The sequence below is a fragment of the Podarcis bocagei genome, assembly GCF_964188305.1.
Source record: "Podarcis bocagei genome assembly, chromosome: 18".
In the NCBI taxonomy this organism is placed as follows: Eukaryota; Metazoa; Chordata; class Lepidosauria; order Squamata; family Lacertidae; genus Podarcis; species Podarcis bocagei.
In genome coordinates this window covers 9,492,537-9,507,822 of record NC_138144.1, presented here as the reverse complement: position 1 = coordinate 9,507,822, position 15,286 = coordinate 9,492,537, and the positions used below count along the sequence as shown (strand labels likewise).

The 15,286-nt window shown below is 51.7% G+C and overlaps 1 protein-coding gene across 2 annotated transcripts; it reads right to left on the bottom strand.

The window, feature by feature from the left end:
- Positions 1-38: 38 nt before the first annotated feature.
- Positions 39-15,230, bottom strand: ANKLE1 (ankyrin repeat and LEM domain containing 1). 2 transcript variants are annotated; one of them, XM_081177607.1, is made up of 9 exons: positions 15,081-15,230; positions 14,560-14,712; positions 12,720-12,825; positions 11,679-11,787; positions 8,413-11,172; positions 6,425-6,587; positions 3,636-3,810; positions 1,696-1,822; positions 39-789 (listed from the first exon to the last, which is right to left on the bottom strand). In XM_081177607.1, exons 1-9 carry the CDS (start codon positions 15,191-15,193, stop codon positions 617-619), a joined length of 3,879 nt encoding a protein of 1,292 aa, XP_081033733.1. In that variant the 5' UTR covers positions 15,194-15,230; the 3' UTR covers positions 39-616. The 2 variants fall into 2 exon arrangements, with proteins under 2 accessions (XP_081033733.1, XP_081033732.1); XM_081177606.1 differs by having other exon boundaries at positions 40-789; positions 1,696-1,825; positions 3,639-3,810; positions 15,081-15,228.
- Between the last annotated feature and the right edge of the window lie 56 nt (positions 15,231-15,286).

Sequence of the window (15,286 nt, the reverse complement as noted above, 5' to 3'; positions counted from 1 at the left end):
GCCACGCGTTTCTGCCCGATCCTAGAAAAACATTTAATTTTTCACCAACTCTACATGATCCGAAGGAGAGGGGGACTGAACGAGAAAGCCACGTATAAAAAAAGCACAAAAGCATAAATTACAGAATTAAAAACAGTAAAAGCACACGACCGACGGCTACATATACATCTGTTTCTGAGAAGGGCACAGGAGACTCTGTTTAAAGAGAGAGAGATGAACATTCAGTTCTGTCAAGAGCGAATTCAAGCTTGTCCAACACTGATCAGTCTCTCCTGTTGAGGCATTGGGGAATCCAGTGGCGGGGAGTTCCGCATTCCCCGCGAACTCCCAACTCCAAGCCAAGCCGGAGGGGGAGCCAACAAGGCAAGTCCTAGCCCAGGCATCCTCAACCTCTGCCCTCCAGATGTTTTGAGACTACAACTCCCATCGCCCCTGACCACTGGTCCTGCTAGCTAGGGATCATGGGAATTGTAGGCCAAAAACATCTGGAGGGCTGAGGTGGAGGAAGCCCTTGGGCATGATGTGACGACTGCCTTGACCAGGCCACGGGCATCGTGCTGGGTCCACGTGGTTGGGCGGTAGCTGCGCCAAGAGAGCCTCGCGAGCCAGGCGGCTGTCACTGGCCTGTGCGGATGTCCGCGGGGCGCAGCTGCCGCTCCCCCTCTGCCAGGAAGATCTGCATGGCTCTGTGAAGGAGGTGGGTGCCCAGGCAGCGCCTCCGCCTCATAGGCCAGCCCGCCACGATGCCGTAGTAATTCCCTTTCTTCTGATTGGTCAGCATCTTCAGCCCTGGAAGAAGACACGGGGAGCGTGAGCCGGTGGATTTCCCTAGATCTCCCAGTGGCTTTCGATACCACTGACCACGGTATATCCCCCCCCCCCCGCCCCGGAACAGATGTCTGAATTAGGACTGGGCGGGGGTTAGCAATGTGGTGGTCCCAGTCCTATTCGGATGACCGCTTGACCCTATGGAGCTATGAGCTATCATCTCTCTTTCTTATTTATTTATTTAGTAATTAAACCGCCCTATTCCCACAGGTCTCAGGGCAGTTCACAAGATGGAAAATCAAAATACAAAATGCATAATCAAAATAAAAACAACAATAATAAATTAATTATAATAATAATAATTTTATTATTTATACCCCGCCCTCCCCGGCAAGAGCCGGGCTCAGGGCAGCTAACACCAGTAAAATTACAATAAAAACATAATAGGGGGGGAAAGCAACGACAAAACAATTTAAAATACAGGTTAAAATGCAATTTAAAATGCAGCCTCATTTTAAAAGTAGCCCATGGATCAAAATCGCAAGGGAAGGGGAAACATAACGGTCAGACTGAGTCCAAACCAAAGGCCAGGCGGAACAGCTCTGTCTTGCAGGCCCTGCGGAAAGATGTCAAGTCCCGCAGGGCCCTGGTCTCTTGGGACAGAGCGTTCCACCAAGTCGGGGCCAGTACTGAAAAGGCCCTGGCCCTAGTTGCGACCAATCTAACCACCTTGCGGCTTGGGACCTCCAAAGTGTTATTATAACAACAACACAATAATTTCCCCCCTTTCCCATTTTAAAAGGGCACACCCCCAATGTGGGGATCAAACCCACGACCCTGAAATTAAGAGGCTCACGCTCTACCAACTGAGCTATCCTGGGATGGAGCCTGCCCTTCAGCCTTAGCCCCGTCTGGCATGCGCCTTACCGATGGCATCCACCATGCAGGCTTCTCTCGTGTAGGCTTCCACCGGAATGACGTTCTGGAAGCAATGCATGGAGATGACCCCCTGCCCGCTAGCCCAGATTTCCAGGATATGCTGGACTTTGGAGCAGGCCTGGAGGAAAGGGAGGGAGCGGGTTAGCGGCAGAAAACAAGTCTTTGCTTTCAGGTCTGTTTCAAGACAGGATGCCCACCTCTGCCCAAAAGGACCTGAAAAGTTTTATGAATGTTGGGAAAATGCTGAAATGAAATTAATTGGCTCTGGTTAAAATATTTAAAGGATCTGGTAAAAGGGTTGGTTTTGAGAAATTGATTAAAAAAAAAAAGATTTGAGTTTTAAACTTTAAGCTTGTTCTTAAAAGATAAAATGAGATTAGAGTAAGATAACATAACGATAAAATATTATGAACTATGGAAAGGATTTGCTGGGACAATTACTAATCAAGAAACAAGAGATGGGAGGGGGAGGAGGTCAGGGAAAGAAGGTAATGAAACGTGGAGAATTTGGAAAAAATGGTTTTATTGTTTCTTTTTCTTTTTGTCTTTTTATTATTCTTTTTTTGTAATTTTGTCTTTTTTGTGTATTTTTTTTTTTTAAATATTTTTGTGTTTCAATAAATATCATTTAAAAAAAACAAAAACAAAAAGGGCCTGACTCATCCAGACGCTTCTGAAAAAACAGCTGCCAAGGCAGGAAGACGGCAGCCCAACACGGTTTCATGGGTGCCTGGGCTGGGTCTGCTGTTGTCCCCCAGCTCCTGGCCTCAGCTTGGGCACCATCGCCTCCTGCGCCCAGGCCTTGGAAGCGGTCGTCAGACGTAGCAAACTGGGCAAGACTGTATTGATAGAAGAAGTGTGCCTGCACACGAAAGCTCTTACCAATAACAAACTTAGTTGGTCTCTAAGGTGCTACTATGGGGCGCGGGTGGCGCTATGGGTTAAACCACAGAGCCTAGGACTTGCCGATCAGAAGGTCGGCGGTTCGAATCCCTGCGACGGGGTGAGCTCCCGTTGCTCGGTCCCTGCTCCTGCCAACCTAGCAGTTCGAAAGCACGTCAAAGTGCAAGTAGATAAATAGGTACTGCTCTGGCAGGAAGGTAAACGGCGTTTCCGTGCGCTGCTCTGGTTCGCCAGAAGCGGCTTAGTCATGCTGGCCACATGACCCGGAAGCTGTACTTGGCCAATAAAGCGAAATGAACGCCGCAACCCCAGAGTCGGCCACGACTGGACCTAATGGTCAGGGGTCCCTTGACCTTTAAGGTGCTACTGGAAGGAATTTTTTTTTATTTTATTTCGACTATGGCAGACAAACATGGCTACTTACCCGTAACTAGAACTGTATTGATAGTTAGCAAAAACTATAAACATACTTCTGGGAATAGTGATACAGTGGTACCTCGGGTTAAGAACTTAATTAGTTCTGAAGGACTGTTCTTAACTTGAAGCACCACTTTAGCTAATAGGGCTTCCTGCTGCTGCCGCGCCACCAGAGCACGATTTCTGTTCTCATCCTGAAGCAAAGCTCTTAACCTGAAGCACTATTTCTGGGTTAGCGGAGTCTGTAACCTGAAGCGTATGTAACCTGAGGTACCACTCTATTGTTATATTACTGGTCCTTATAAATGTTGTATTTTGCTACAAAAAAAGAAAAGACCGCAAATATCCAACTCTCCACTCAACAGCCAACTCATACAATACACTCAGGGCAGACTGTATAACAGCAAGCAGGGAGCCCCTTACTGTGACTCCACTGGCGTTATTTATCAGCTTAAAGAAGTCATTTAGGCTCAGTAGGACTTATTCCCAGGTAAGCATACAAGCCAAGCACTCGCTTCGCTCCAGCCTCCCTCCTTTCAGCATTTGCCTCAAAGCAGGGGAGGGCCAGAGAAGAGAGCAGGGCACCACCCCAAGCTTTGCGCTGCCTGCACCTGTCTGCCTTGCTTCCTCCGGCTCTGCTGGTAGTGCGTCAAGGCTTCGTAGAGGTGGCAGTACGGCCGGGAGCGCTTCCCCTTGCCCACGTAGAAGATGGCGCTGATGAATGTCCGGAAACACTCGGCCCGGCTGATGTACTGGCTGCGGAAGGGCAGGTTCTGGGTCACTCTGTCGGGCACAGGCAGAAGGGCAGAGTTAACTGGCGGAACTCTCCGCCACAGGAGGCAGCGATGGGCCAACAACCGGCTGTCTACCAGCTCCATCTGGTACGCAGGTGGAGACCCTACCTGCCCGCGGACTGTCTTGCCAGTGGTGCATGCTCTAGTTATCTCCTGCTTGGACTACTGCAATGCGCTCTGTGTGGGGCTACCTTTGAGGGTGATCTGGAAACTACAACTAATCCAGAATGTGGCAGCTAGACTGGGGACTGGGAGTGGCCACCGGGACCATATAACACCTGTCTTCAAAGACCTACATTGGCTCCCAGTACGTTTCCGAGCACAATTCAAAGTGTTGGTGCTGACCTTTAAAGCCCTAAACGGCCTCGGTCCAGTAGACCTGAAGGAGCGTCTCCACCCCCATCGTTCTGCCCAGACACTGAGGTCCAGCGCCAAGGGCTTTCTGGCGGTTCCCTCACTGCAAGAAGCCAAGTTACAGGGAACCAGGCAGAGGGCCTTCTCGGTGGTGGCGCCCACCTGGTGGAACACCCTCCCTTCAGATGTGAAGGAAATAAGCAGCTATCCTATCTTTAAAAGACATCTGAACACAGCCCTGTTCAGGGAAGTTTTTAATATTTAATGCTGTATTGTTTTATCACTCGATTGGGAGCCGCCCAGAGGGGCTGGGGAAAGTCAGCCAAATGGGTGGGGTATAAATTATCAATTATTATTATTATATATAACCCGGAGGGCTTGAAGAGGTGAGTGGACAAATTTGTGGAGAAGCGGGGAGGCCGTCAACGGCTGCCAGCCATGATGGGCAAGCTCTGCTTCCCCAGTCGAAGGTGGCCATGTTTCTGAGCACCAGCTCCTGGAAACGGCAGGAGGAATATGGCCCTTGCGATCGTGCCCTGCCTTTCGCGTTCCTTTGGAGGCATCTGGTCGGCCACTGTGGGAACAGTCACGCTCTTCTTATGTTCTTAGGGGGATATTAGGAGGCACAATGTGGTCTGTGTGAGTGTGAGACACGTGCACTCACAAAATGCAACCCCCCTAGATCGGGGAGCAGGAACCCTTTCCCTCAGCTCGAGGGCTGCATTCCCATCCAGAGGCGACGTGCAGGGACAGAGGCAAAAGCAGGTGGAGAAATGGATGAAAATGTTACTTCCATCCAGGTAACCTAGTGGCGTGGAGTTCCAAGGATGCATCCCAGCCAGGCCAAGACACCTGGGGTGTGTGTGTGTGTGCATGCAAAGCAGGACTGGCAAGGATGTTCTGTGTGGCCTGGGGAGAATTTGGCCCTTGGACACCTGGGCTTGAGCTTTACCACCCCTGGGTCACAGAATCGTAGAAGCGCAGATTTGGAAGGGACCATGAGGGTCACCTAAGTCCAGCGTTTCCCAAACTTGGGTCCTCAGCTGTTTTCTGAGGATGAGACCAGGGCCCTTCAGGATTTAACCTCCTTCCGTCAGGCCTGTAAGACAGAGCTATTCCGCCTGGCCTTTAATTTGAATTCAGCCTGATCTTTTATTTCTCTTCTCTTCCCCCACACGCTCTGAGACCCCACAGCTAATTCTCCCCTGACCTCCTCGCTGGCCCAAGTAGGACCAATTCAGGGGATTATCTAACTGATTTTTATTGTTATTCATGTTTTTATACCGTATTTTATGCTGCTTTTATAATTAAGTGTTTTAAATTTGTTGTTAGCTGCCCTGAGCCCGGTTTTTGAACCAGGAAGGGTGGGGTATAAATAAAAAATTATTATTATTACTACTACTATGATTCCCATCATCGCTGACCACTGTTCCTGCTAGCTAGGGATGATGGGAGTTGTAGTCCGAAAACAGCTGGGGACCCAAGTTTGGGAAACCCTGATCTAGTCCAACCCCTGCAATGCTCGAACCCACAACCCTGAGGTTCATAGAATCCTAGAGTTGGAAGAGACCCCAAGGGCCATCGAGTCCAACCCCCTGCCAAGCAGGAAACACCATCAGAGCACTCCTGACATATGGTTGTCAAGCCTCTGCTTAAAGACCTCCAAAGTAGGAGACTCCACCACACTCCTTGGCAGCAAATTCCACTGTCCAACAGCTCTTACTGTCAGGAAGTTCTTCCTAATGTTTAGGTGGAATCTTCTTTCTTGTAGTTTGGATCCATTGCTCCGTGTCCGCTTCTCTGGAGCAGCAGAAAACAACCTTTCTCCCTCCTCTATGTGACATCCTTTTATATATTTGAACATGGCTATCATATCACCCCTTAACCTCCTCTTCTCCAGGCTAAACATGCCCAGCTCCCTTAGCCGTTCCTCATAAGGCATCGTTTCCAGGCCTTTAAGAGACTTGTGCTCTACCAGCTGACAAGCTCTTCTCCATTTGAGCTGGTGATCAGATGGGGCTCTGAGGCCATGGAACAGAGGCAAGGGGAGAGGCCCCAAGCCCGTTCCTCGCATGGCCAGAGAGGCCTGGCAACACCCTGAGGGTTCTGTTCCGTGGAGAAGACTGCACGCTGTCAAACTACACCCTCAATCTTTGCCCAACACTCAGCTGAGTCTGAAAAGGTAGGAATTGCCTCCTTCCTCCCCCAGGGGCAGCTGAGACGGCAGAATCAGGGAAAAGCTTCCACACCTGGGATCCAGGAGCAGGTAGTTGAAGCTGGACTTGAGAAGACCCTCTCTCCACTTGCGGCTCTTGTCCGGCTGGTCAAACTGCCTGGCCAAAGCCATCTCGTCCTCCTGGCCATCTGGGATCTGGTAAGTGTCCAGGGCAGAAGACAATTCTGGGCTGTAGCCTGGAGGCAAGTGAAGAAGAGACAACGCCACCCCCACCAAAACAGAGAAGTTTGTTAACACACGGTGGAGAGATGCACACGGCACACAACAATAAAAGAAGGATGGAATATTATCTCAATATATGATCACAGGGGAGAGACTTTGTTATCTCGTGCACGAGCAGAATAGGGCTGAGCGATATATCATCCTGAACTGGTTTGAAGTCCACGTCGTGATATCGGTTTCATAATTTTGGACCTGGCAATATATCACGAATCGTGTCTGTGTGTGTCTGTGTGTTATGCAAAAATCACAATGTGGGGAAAACTGTGAAGCCAGCCCGTGCCTCTACACAGCTCCATTCTTATGTCAGATGTTGTGATATACAGTCATACCTCGGGTTAAATCTTTTCAGGTTGTGTCACGCGGTGAACCGGAAGTACCGGAAAAGGTTACTTCCAGGTTTCGCCGCTCACGCATGTGCAGATGCTCAAAATGGCGTCACGTGCATGCACAGAAACAGCAAATCGTGACCTGCACAGACGCAGGTTGCGTTCTGCTCATGTTGCGAATGGGGCTCCGGAATGGATCCTGTTCGCAACCAAAGGTACCACTGTATCAACATTTCACGATGTTTAGCTGGTGATATATTGCGATGTTGAAAACCAGGTATCGCCCAGCCCTAGATCAGAACAGGTGTAAGTGTGTGTGGTGGTGGGGATTCGTGTATTAATATTATTATTTTTAACAGGAGCTCTCAGCCCCTTAGCCTACAAATGAGAATCAGCAAAGGAGATATGTAAACCATATTGTCAGGGGTTCAGGAGCAGAGACGCAGAGAAGGGAGGAGACAGAGAGCGAGGGGGAGGGATACGAAGGAAAGATGAGTGGGGATGACGAACCGAGATCGCCGAGCTTATCCAGTGAGTCCGAGGATTCCCAGAAGGGAGCGCCAGCGGTCAGAGCAAGGGGGGAAAGCAGGGGGACACCCCAGGAAGAAGGGTCCAGAGAGGGATCAGAGAGCAGCAGTTGGAGATCGGGACCCACGTACCCAGCAGGGAGCAGCGGGGAGAAAGGGGACCAGAGATCGGGTTCCGGAGGCTTTCAGAAGGAGGGAGGGCATGAGTCAGGAGTAGTCACGCCCACCTCGGGGAGCGACGAAACGATCAAGAGGAAGGTTGAGAGTTGGGCGCGCGCGCCAAGTTCAAATGTAGCGGAAGCTGGCGCAGTAAGCAGCCCAGAGAGTGAACCAGGTCCCAAAGCCCGCCGCAAGGAGGCGGAAGGGTCAGGGGGGTCCGCGTCAGAAGAGAGTAGGAAAGAAGAGACCCCGGGGGGCAGAAGGACCCAGAGACGGAAGGAAAGGCGCAGGAGGTGGAGCAAGGTTAGGGTATTAAGCTGGTGTGCTAGAGGCGGAGACTCAGACGGGTCTTCGCCGGTCTGACCTAGAAGAAGTAGGGCTGCGCATTGCAGTTTGGAAATGGAACCTGTAATCCAATAAAGACTCTTTTAACCTGAACGCTGGCTAGCGTGGTCCTATGTGAGCTGGGACTGAGTGGCAGCCCTGACACATATGTAAACCTCCCGCCCACAACTTTAAAGGCATGTCAGTTAAAGGCAAAGAAACACATGGGATGACCTTTCTGGAGATGACCCTGGAGCATAGCTGTCAACTTTCCCCTTTTCTTGCGAGGAATCCTATTTGGAATAAGGGAATTTCCCTTAAGAAAAGGGAAACGTTGACAGCTATGCCCCGGAGGGGTTGAACCCGGGACCTTCTGCATGCAAAGAAGGCCTCCATCAATGGGCTGAGGCCCTCCCCTACCCCCAGGCAAAGCAGCCACTCACCTGCAGAGCCCTTCCGGGCCTTGGTCTTCGGGTCGCTCATCAGCTTCTCAAGTAGCTGCAGGTAAATTTTCCTGGTGAGTCCCGTTACAGGACCCGGGTTGACGCCGAAGTCTCGAAGCTGCCGGACTAGCGCTTCGTCTGAGAGGTGGCTCAGCTCAGAGGAGGCTGGTGGAGAGCTGCTGCCCACATCTGCCGGCCTGGCCGCTTGACCGGTGTATGCCCGCCAGTCGTAGATGACGGTGTCTTCGGAGCTGGTGGTGTTGGCCACGGAGTCATCCGTGCAAGGGACGTGGCGCTCCACGAGGGCGTGCCCTTCATCCTCGTAAAGGTATTCCACGGGTTCAGTGGCGCTCAGGTTCACGGGCCGGCCACCGGGCGACAGCTGGACATCTTGGGCAATGGGACTCATCCGTCCGGACGGGCAGGTGGACACTCTCGGTGCAGGCAGCCGGCTGAAGCTCACTCGCGAGCGATTGGCCTGCCTCTTGGTCCTACCACGCCTGGCACTTAGCCGCTCAGGTTCACCCCGAGGCAGCACAGCATCCAGGCTCTCTTGGGCACCATTCCCTGGTGGCAGCTTCTCCTCCTTCAAGGGAAGCTCTTCCCCTGAATCTGCCGCACGGTCGCTGCCACATTTGGTGTCAGAACGGTGACATCCTCTGCAAACATCTCTCCCAGAACTTCCTGGTGTATCCGGGCTGATGAGAGGGCAGCCAGAAGGGAGGGACCCTGAGCAGCTGCCTGGCTCACAGCTGCTGAGATCAGCCCCTATTAATAAGGTGTCATCGAGTTCACCGTTCTTGCCTCCAGCCGCACCAGGCAGGCCGCTGTTCCTTGGGGCAGTGGATCGATCCTGCCTATCGCCGGAGGCCGGAACCTGCCCTCCGGGGTTTCTCGTCCGCCTGGGACGCTGTGGCACCTCCAGGGTCTCGTCGAAGAGGGAGGAGGAAGAGCTGGCATTGTGCGTGGCCGACGCCATCATGCGGCTTTTGGTTCGGGGCGTAACGTGCCGGGGGCTTTGGTGGGGCTGGAGCAGCGGTGAATGGCAGACCCTGGTCGCCAGCATCATTGACCTCAGCTTGGCCTCCAAGCCGGCAGGCTCTTCTTCCCTGGTGCTTGGGGGAGTTTGGTGAGGGACGGCCATTGTTTCAGCCGCATCCCAGACCATCCCAGGAGGGACGGGGCTCTCATTCCCCGGGGAAGACGTCTCTTCAGATTCCTTCTGTATGAGCACCGTTTCTGGAGTCCACAAGTGCTCCTCCACATCCTTGGTGCTTGTGGAGTGAAATCCTCTCCTTTCCTCTGTACTCAACCTTTTCCGAGCTTCAGGCGACCCACTGCCTTTTAGTTTGCCTTGCCGTTCCCAGGTACCAACTCTCCCAACGATGGGAGAGGAAATTTCCGAAAGATGCTCGTTCTCTGCTCCAGAAATCCTTGGCTTCTGCATTTCCCTCAATGGCGGAGAGTTCGTGCCTTGGTTTCCCCACTTCTGCAAAGGGCATTTTGCAAGAACCTGGGACGTTTGGGAGAAACCCGGCTGCCTGCCGTTCTTGGGCCGTTCGTCCTTCCCAAAGCTGCACAGATCCAAAGGTTGCCTCCCAGCGCATGTGTTGGATGAAGCCCCCTTGCAACCAATTCTGTCACACAAATGTCTCAGGCGCTCAGACCTAGCGGGAGAATTCCTCTCACTAAATGCCTCAACCGGCTCTCCGGAGCTGCTTACCAGTCCTCTGGAAGACAATTCCGACATTAAACTGTTGCTCCCAGTGTTGTGGGAGCTGCACACGGAACAGCTGAAACTGGCCTCCCTTCCCTCCTGGTTCTGAGCCTCGCTGCAGCGGAGTGCTTCCGTAGTGCTTGCGTAACATTCGCTGTCGCATGAGGCATACCGGCCACTGCTTGAGCTTGCACTAAATGATTCGGCTCGTTCGGCGCCTCCGACCAGATTCCCACAGCCGCTCGGCAGGAACTCCGCATTGACCACGACCGTTTTTTCCAGGTCCGAGACGGCTGCAGCGTTCTCCCGGGTGAACAGGTAGGCGTGATCGGGCGAGGTGACGTCTAGCCCTTCGTGGCCCGTGGCTCTCACCACAAGGTCTGGGTCTAGGAAGCTGCCATAGTGGGAGAGGTTGAAGGTGGCGTTGGGATCCTGCATGCTGGCAATGGGATCTGCTTCACATTCGGACACAACTGCATGGGTGGGAGAGGGCCTGGGGATCTCCCGGGATCTGTTAGCGTTTTGTAATTCAAGGCTCGCTCTCAGCTTGCGGTCGATTAAAGTGGAAGGGGGAAATGCGCTGTCTGGGGCTGGAGGCAAAGGGGACCCCTTAGCTGTAGTGCTCTGGACGCAAAGAGTTTGGGTTGTGCCAAGATCTGCTTTGAGGGGCTCGGGTCCTCCGATGTGAAAACCCCGTGTTGCCAAGGGACCGGGGGCTGGCTGCCCAAGCACGCTGCCCAAGCCGGCTGAGGCTGCCAGCTGAGCACAGAGGTCTCCCTGATCGGACAAAGTGCTGGAAGCCAAAGAACACTCCGTTAGGAACGAAGAAGCGATCCTGTCCTCAAAGGAACAAGTTTTATCTTGGCTCTTCGGAGGGCGAGAAAGGAAGGTGGGTGGCTTCGCATGCTGAAGGCTCTCATCCGGAGGAGGCCGCAAGCTTCCGCCCGAGAGGATGGGGCAAGCGTCGTAAAGCCTCAAGGAGCGCCCAGGGTTCAAGGTGTCTTCAGTCACGGTGGTGAGGAAGCTTTCTTCTCTTCGGTAGCCTGTATAAAAAAGAAAGAGAGGGACAAATGAGGCTAGGATTATTTAATTTGAGCCTCTGAAATTAGGGAAACAGGAGTTGCTGGCATCCTGCTACACATCTCAAGCATTTTTGAAAATTGCAGAAAATAACTGTAAAAGGTAAAGGACCCCTGGACAATTAAGTCCAGTCAAAGGCGACTATGGGGTTGCGGCACTCATCTCACTTTCAGGTCGACATTTTTGGCTTACAACTCCCATGATCCCTGACTAGCAGGACCAGTGGTCAGGGATGATGGGAATTGTAGCCTCAAAACATCTGGAGGGCCAAGGTTGAGGAAGCCTGTACTATTTTAAACAGGTTCATGTTTTCTCATGCTCACACTTCCGAATTTTTTTGCTAAGCTCTGTTTCGGCTGCAGTTACGGTATAGCAAACAAATGAGAATGTAAAGTTTGAAATTGGGGGATAGGATGCGAAGATAGCATTGCATGGGGGGGGGGGAGCTTGATTGCTTCTCCCTACTTACTCATCCAGTGTTGCTGCCCCTTTGCAGCCTCGTCCAGGAACCCTTGCAAGATATGGAGGCACATCTCGTTTCCTTCCTCCAAAGCCAGGTCGATGGCAGTGTTCCCGTCCTGGGAGAAAGAAGAGGTTAGAGGACCAAGGAGCTGGGCCTCCCCCAACCCCGAGCTAATCTGGCTTGCTGGTTCTCTCCATCCAAGTTCCCTTCCCTGCCCCTCCTTATTCCAATTAACATGGGACAGGTAACCAAGAAACAATTTTGCAGCTTCAACTCGTCAACCGCCAGTGCTTTGGTTCTCCCTGGAATGGTTTCTCATGACGTCAGTGGGTCTACTCTAACTATCTTTGTAATAATAATAATGATAATGATAATGATAATGATAATAATAATAATAATAATAATAATAATAAATTTATTTATATGCCGCCCTCCCCGGCCAGAGCCGGGCTCAGGGCGGCTAACATCAATTAAATTTCAGTAAAAACATAATAAGAAAACAACAACAAACAAATTAAAATATAGGTTAAAATGCAATTTAAAATGCAGCCTCATTTTAAAAGTCAAAACCATAAGGGGAGGGAAGCATAAGGGTCATACTGAGTCCAAACCAAAGGACAGGCAGAACAGCTCTGTCTTGCAGGCCCTGCAGAAAGATGTCAAGTCCCACAGGGCCCTGGTCTCTTGGGACAGAGCGTTCCACCAAGTCGGGGCCAGTACTGAAAAGGCCCTGGCCCTAGTTGAGACCAGTATAACCACCTTGCGACTTGGGACCTCCAAGGTGTTGTCATTTGTGGACCTTAAGATCCTCCGGGGGGCATACCAGAAGAGGTGGTCCCGTAGGTACAAGGGTCCTAGCCTATGACTGGAAGAACTTAAAAAGAGCACGGCTGCTGGATCGGGTCAAAGGGGGCCCAGACAGCATCCCGTTTACCACAGAGCCCAACCAGAAACCAGAAAGCTCAACAGCTCAACAGCAACAGGAAGTCCCTGCAACCCTGTCTCCCCCCCGCCCCCCCCAACAATGGCAAGAACTCTCTGGCCTACCTGGTCTTTCAGGTGGGGGTCTCCTCCTTCCATCAGCAAGAGCTTTAGGCACGTGTAGCACCCCCAGGCGGCTGCCACATGCAAGGGGGTGAGACCGTCCACGGACCTGAATCACAAGCAAAACCTGGGATTGCACCTTGCACAACGTTAGGGGCCCAAGGCCTGAAGGGCGTCAAGAGTCCTGATTTATTGCACTGGCCTCTTGTTGCGAACAACGGGCAGCCAAGCACCCAGCTTAGTATTGGCAGCAGCTCTCCTTCCCAGCCCCCTCAGCCCCCGAGATTCATGCAAGGTGTGCATGCTCTGTCACTGAACTACGATCTTTCCCTTTAAAGTAAAGCAGGTCTCTGGATCTTCATGGTTCTTGACGTTAAAATTTTATAATCTTGAGGTCAGACCTAAACGGCCTCTGTCCAGTACACCTGAAGGAGCGTCTCCACCTCCATCGTTCTGCCTGGACATTGAGGTCCAGCGCCGAGGGCCTTCTGGAGGTTCTCTCCCTGCGGGAAGTGAGGTTACAGGGAACCAGGCAGAGGGCCTTCTCAGTGGTGGCACCCGCCCCGTGGAACGCCCTCCCATTAGATGTCAAAGAGATAAACAACTACCAGACTTTTTGGAGACATCTGAAGGCAGCCCTGTTTAGGGTCATGTTTGATGCATTACTTTATTTTAATATTGTGTTGGAAGCCGTTCCCCAGAGTGGCTGGGGAAGCCCAGCCAGATGGGAGGGGTATAAATAATAAATTATTATTATTATTATGACCACTGGATGTGAAGGTCAAATCTGTGTCCAGGGCAGCTGTCTACCAGCTCCATCTGGTACGCAGGCTGGGACCCTATCTGCCCGTAGACTGTCTTGCCAGAGTGGTGCATGCTCTGGTTATCTCCCGCTTGGACTACTGCCATGTGCTCTCTGTGGGGCTACCTTTGAAGGTGACCCAGAAACTGCAATTAATTCAGAATGCGGCAGCTAGACTGGTGACTGGGAGTGTCCACCGGGACCATATAACACCGTTCCTAAAGGATCTTCACTAGCTCCGAGTACGTTTCTAAGTGCCATTCAAAGCGTCGGTGTTGACTTTTAATGCCCTAAATGGCCTTGGCCCACTATACCTGAAGGAGATTCTCCACCCCCATCACCTAGCCCAGACACGGAGGTCCAGCTCTGAGGGTCTTCTGGCGGTTTCCACCCTGTGAGAAGTGAGGTTATAGGGAACCAGGTGATGGTGCCTGTCCTCTGGAATGCCCTCCCATCAGATGTCTAAGAAAAAAGTAACTATATCATCTTTAGAAGACATCTGAAGGCAGCCACGTATAGGGAATTATTTTTTGGTAATGTTTAAAGTTTTATCTTATTATATACAGTCATACCTCGGGTTACAGATGCTTCACGTTGTGCATTTACGGGATACGGATGCGCCGAAACCTAGAAGTACCGGAACGGGTTACTTCCGGGTTTCGGTGCTCACACATGTGCAGAAGCGCTAAATAGCGCTTTGCGCATGGCGCCGAAGCACCGAATCGCAATCCGCGTGTGCGCAGATGTGGCGCTGCGGGTTGCAAACGTGCCTCCCGCACAGATCATGTTCGCAACCTGAGCGTTCACTGTATGTTGGAAGCTGCCCAGAATTCCTGGGGCAACCCAGTCAGATGGGTGGGGTATAGATAGTAAATTTATTTATTTATTATTATTAAATAGGATGTCCCTATTTTCACCGGAGAAACGCTGCAGGGTTATGCAAGTAATCTGATGCCAAATATGTTTGCTCACACTAGATGCTTGCTGGTGGGTTCAGAGCTCATTTCCCCATGGATGTAGCAGAAGGACCCTGCAGAATACCTGATATTGGGGTCTCCGCCGTACCGGAGGATGAGGGCAAGGCACCGGATCCCACTCTCCTGCTCCATGCCGGCGGCAAGGTGGATGGCGGCAATCCCCTCGGGCAGAACCAAGTTGGGGTCCGCTCCCTGCTGGAGAAGGGCTTCGACCATCCTGGGAAGCAAGGAAACAGCAACTGAGAGATAAAATTCCAGGAATTAAGATCTGCAAGCCAAGAAGCCCCCAAAACCTGTTGGAGAGATTCACGTTTTGTAATAATCAGTGCTTTTTTTCGGGGGGTTCTCTAGGGTTCTGGCATCTTTTTTCTAGAAGAAAAGCATTGGTGGTAATAATAAATAAATAATTAATAATAATAATAATAATAATTATTATTATTATTATTATTATTATTTCAGGGGTAGTTTTTGTTTACATAAGAAAGCTTTTGCAAAGCCAGAAAGGAACAAACGAAGAAAAGAGGGAGAAGCCGCTAGAGAAATTCACGTGTACACGTGAACAGGTGCATTCACACATGCGCTTACTCGCACTCTCCGCCCGACAGAGCCTCGCGCAGCCGGACCGAGAGCGGCAGAGAGCCTGGTTCCATTCCGCCACTAGAGGGCGGCCGAGGGGCCGAGGAGGCGCATCTGCGCATGCTCACTCCTCCCGCACATGCGCAGATTTCCCACAGGAGGCAGCGGCTACTTCCATCCCCGCGCGGCCGGCGGCGGAATCTCGGCCCGGCGGG